This window comes from Ipomoea nil, unplaced genomic scaffold (assembly GCF_001879475.1).
Source record: "Ipomoea nil cultivar Tokyo-kokei standard unplaced genomic scaffold, Asagao_1.1 scaffold1596, whole genome shotgun sequence".
NCBI classification, from domain to species: domain Eukaryota; kingdom Viridiplantae; phylum Streptophyta; class Magnoliopsida; order Solanales; family Convolvulaceae; genus Ipomoea; species Ipomoea nil.
In genome coordinates, this window is record NW_017618024.1 from 314,999 (window position 1) to 319,855 (window position 4,857).

General features: G+C 33.7%; 1 protein-coding gene across 1 annotated transcript; it reads right to left on the reverse strand.

Annotated features, from left to right (window-relative positions):
• Positions 1–1,906: 1,906 nt before the first annotated feature.
• Positions 1,907–3,078, reverse strand: LOC109190911 (ethylene-responsive transcription factor TINY-like). The gene has a single exon (XM_019341515.1). The coding sequence runs from the start codon at positions 2,857–2,859 to the stop codon at positions 2,194–2,196; it is 666 nt and encodes a 221-aa protein (XP_019197060.1). The 5' UTR covers positions 2,860–3,078; the 3' UTR covers positions 1,907–2,193.
• Between the last annotated feature and the right edge of the window lie 1,779 nt (positions 3,079–4,857).

The window sequence follows — 4,857 nt, forward strand, 5'->3', positions numbered from 1 at the left end:
TCCTTAAACTGTATTATATATTTTTAGATCAATATCATATACGGTTTACTCAAAATGGAGATATTATTATTATTATTAGTTGTCAATTTGGAAATAAATAATATTAAATTAAAATATGACAAAATAGAAAAAAAATAAAAAAGAAATAGAAGTAAAATAATTAAAATTAAATACGTATTTATTTATAACATAACAAGGATTCGAACTCTCAATATATATCTCTTGAGATATAAAAGTGCACAGTAGAGTCATTCACACCAACCAAAATAATTAACAATATGGTTTATTTGATGAAAATATATCATGTACTTTACTACTAGATTAAAGATTACAATTTACAAAGTATAAAGTACATCAACAAATTATTAGGTATAACATTATAAAATTTTTAAATAGATGTACTATATATCTAACTATACAGAGGGTTAATTGCACGTTGTAATTCCTAAAATTTGTAGAAATTGATGAATTAGTCTTTCAATTATAAGAGAGAGAGAAAGAGAGAGAGAGAGAGATAATGTCACATCTAATTATATACCAAAGTCAAAATGCTAATTTGGTTATTCTTGACACAACAATCATTAGTTTCATTTTAAAATTTAATTTGTACAAAATTTGATAATTATTGTAAAAAAAAAAAAAAGTAAAATGACATGAAAATTTAAAATAGGACAAAAACATGTTCATGTGATTCTTAACAAAATCTATCATTTAAGGTTTTAGGTTTGAAGGACCAAGTTCAATTAACATTTTGACATAGAAACATGATGCCGATCGACAATTATACAAATATAAAGAAATAAAATTGTACCATCACAATTAAGTATAACTTTTGGCATAATAGTAAGTACTTTAATTTAATCATAATTGTCACATATAAAAAAAATAAAATTACAACTTGGTTATAAGCTATAACTTTTATCACAATACACATTTAACCCTAACATCAAATTCCACTTGAATTCGTAATTAGAAGTGATATTAGGTTATCCATCCAGTAACTAAGAAAATAATTTGATATTTTGTTTTTCTACCTCGAGACCAATATATTAGGTATTAGTCAATCCCTAGGAACATAAACTATAAACATTGTAAAAACAGTCAGCGTCACTTATTTCACCCACGTTGTAGTTTGTACAAAAACAATTTTCACTCACTAATATAATGCCTGTCTGCATGACTGCATCAGTTGTTAAACCTTCTGTCACCTGCACCCAAAGCCACTCTAGTAGTGGTAAAAACTATGGTATCCTTTACACTCGATCTGCCTTTCACCTACTCACCTCACTAAAAATTTATACATTAAAATTTTTCGAAAAAAATATACTTTTCGTCCCTAAATTATAGGGTAATTGTAGTGCTCATCCCTATATGTTAATCGTGCTCGCCCAGCTCCTTGTCCCAAAACTATAACTAGCATTGCAAATTTCGTTCTTTTTCTAACAGGTCGTGCTCACTTCTCGTCCTTCAGTTATAATCGATATTGTAAATTTCGTTCCTAATGTTTTGTTTAAAAATGGATGAAATTTGCAATGTTTTGGGTATACCCAGGGTTTCCACCGCACCTCCTTTGGGTGGGACAGCTGGTCTGGAGATTTAAGGTTGTTCCATTCCCAAAGCCAAGGATTGAATCATTGGCCTTTGGTTAAGGATGAATGAGTCACTTTCACTCAACTACACCGTACCCCTAGATTGAAATTTGCAATGTTAGTTATGACTTAAAGTCAAAAAATGAGTATGACCAATAAGTAAGGACGAATTATACAATTACCTTATAATTTACGCAAAAAAGTGTATTTTTGCCAAAGTGTATTATGATTAAAACGCATTTACACACGCTTTTTAGTATTAGTAGGAGAAGAGAGAGAGAGAAGATATTGACACTAAAAAGTTATATATATAGAGAGAGAAAAATAAATGTACACCACACACTAATATATACATATACCAAACCATGGGAATGCATTTATGACATTTTTCTCAACCTTTCTAACACTGTGCAGTTAGACTGTCATAAGAAGGAAGAGATGTCATTACACCAACAAAGACAAGAGGAGAGAATATTGGGAGGTAATTAGGAATCGTGAAATTTGCAAGCCCTTCACACAAAAATTTGAACGGCTAAGATAACGTAAATACACAAAAATAAAAGGGTTGAAAGAGAAAACAAAAACCTCACACAGGGACCGAAAGCTAATAATTCCATAACAGAGACTCAAAACTGCTACTATCGTCGTCGTCCGCGCCGCTGCCGAGCCACGGCGGCGGGTACAGCCACCCGTCCACCGAGTCAACGTACACGAACTCGCTCCCCACCTCGGGCGAGTCGAAACTCGTGCCCAGCCTCGGCAGCTCCACGATTTCGCTCAGCTCCTCCGACGTCGCCGGGTCTATCTCCGACGAACACGAGGAGGACGGAGACGGCGACGGAGAAGATACGGGGTCAAATTTCTCCATCGCCGCCGCTTTAGCGGCAGCCACTTGAATGTCCCGCGGCGTGAGCGACGCCGGGCGGGGCAGCGCGGCGGCCAGGTCGGGGAAATTGAGCACGGCGGAATTGCCCTTGATGCTCAGAGCGGCGACGTCGTGTGCCCTGGCCGCCATTTCCGGGTTAGAGAAGGTCCCAAGCCAAATGCGCGATTTCTTCCGGGGCTCCCGGATTTCGGAAACCCATTTTCCCCAGTTCCTCATTCTAACTCCCCGGTACACCGGATGTTTACTGCAACTATTATCCCGGCTTCTCTTCATCGTCATCTTCTTCGGTTCTTCCTTTTCTGCAGACCCCGAGTCAAGAACCGCCCGAGTTGACTCGCAAGCTACTTCTGAGCTTGAACTGCAATCTGGTGGGTCTGAACTCATCTGATCTCTACTGTGATATATATATAGATGGATCAAAAATATATATATATCATGCACTCCCAGACCTGAGTATATAGATATATGGAAGTGTGTATATATATAATATGTTGGTGGTAGAATGAATGAATGAGGGAGGTTGAGCTTGAGCTTGAGCTTCCCTAGGAGTCATGCAACACTTATAATAAGGGGGGAGAGAATGAGAGATGACACTATGACAGATTGTTGTTGTCGTCTTAAATAATTCTGTACGTGAATCTTCTTTCTATTTTTTTTACTTGTATGATTTATACTTTTCTATATTTAAATAATAGTAATATTTAATTAAATACTTAATAAAATTAAGGGAAAATAATATATTTAACTTGTTCAATTTTTTTTTCTTTTTTCTTTTTAAAATGAAGATATTAAAATGGTTTATCACAATTATTGTTAAAAAGTTATTACTCATGCATATATAGTTAACTTTAATGTTGCTCCCTTGACAATTGCTTTTGGTGCTTCGTCCCACAGCGTCTCCAGAAAAGATTGTGGAGTGGTACTTAAATTGAGAGTTGAGACCAAATTTCCGCTCATAAGCTAGCATTTGCTGTGGAATTAGGATCTTGGCTTGAGCGTCATATCATTTGGTGTTCTTGTTGAGAGGTCGGAGAGCTACCTGGTACCTAGAAGAGACCGCCGTGGACGTCAACGTCTTAAGAGTAGTTAATGATACCATCTCATATCGACTCCACTAGAAATTGTCTATGCTATTTAATTGAAAATTAATTAACTTTTTATTCATAATACCTTTTGTTCTATTAATATATGTTTGTTTAATTAAAGTAAGAATTATTTAATTTACACTTTTTGTCCAATGACTATTCCTTTATTTTTACATTTGGTCTTCCAAGCATTATTTTAAATGTCACGTTTGGTGCACTATTTAACAATATAATTTTGTTTTATGGGGTCATATTTGATCTTTCTAACCAAAACTCTAGAAGAAAATAATAAGAATGTTTCACATTTTTATTTGAGAACCATATCACTTTGAACATCTCAACACTTTTGGAGAGAAAACATATGATTTCAAATTTAAAATCTGATGCAATTTGACTATTTTATTTTACAAGGAATGTGGCCAAAAGGATAAATGTTGCAAAAATAAAAAATAAAAATGAGCCCCATAAAAACAATACATATAAATTAAGTAATGAGGTTATAAACGAATATTTTGGGGAGCCTGGAGTGGAAGTGATTCTTAAAATAATTTAAGGAAAATTTCACTTTTCGAACTTAAGTTATATGATAATTGTAGAATATGTCCTTAATTGTTAATCATACATGCTCACCTTTTGTCTCTAAGTTATTATTGATATTGCATTTTTTTGTCTATTTACTAACAAAACATTAGAAACGAAATTACAACTTTAATTTAGTATAACTTAAATGAAAAGTGAGTACATAAATTTAATATAAAGATTAAAAGTACAATGTCAATGATAATTTAAAGAAAAAAAGTGAACGTGATTAATACTTATCTTATAATTTAAGGTCGAAAAGTGTAATTTTTTAAAAAATTGATTACCAAGTAGCAAAGAGTGGGCAGTGGAATAGCAGGGGCGGTGAGGTGGATAAGGGAGGCAAAGAAGAAATGGGTCAATCCTGCAAGACCTATCTTACCTAGCTAGGGACTAGGGTAAATTGGGAAGACAAGGTCCCATTCATTCTTACTCACCCCTCATTTCATTGTCTGCAACACTGCTGCATGTGTTTCTGGTTTCACTCTCTTTTATCCCCTTTATCTTTCACCCACCCTGCAACCCTAACAGGGACGTTTGGTTGAAAGTATAAAAAAATTAAGAAGGAAATGAATTATAATTTTGTTAAAAAATAATAAAGTTGGAATAAAGTATAAATTTAAATTACGTTATATTGTTTGGTATAGAGGAATATAATTATTAAGAACGGAAAGAAAGAATTTGTGTAAAAGATTAAAATATTTTTGTATAGTACTCT

Excerpts from the sequence above, each read along its gene's own strand:
- LOC109190911 (XM_019341515.1), bottom strand. The coding sequence starts at position 2,859 with ATGAGTTCAGACCCACCAGATTGCAGTTCAAGCTCAGAAGTAGCTTGC.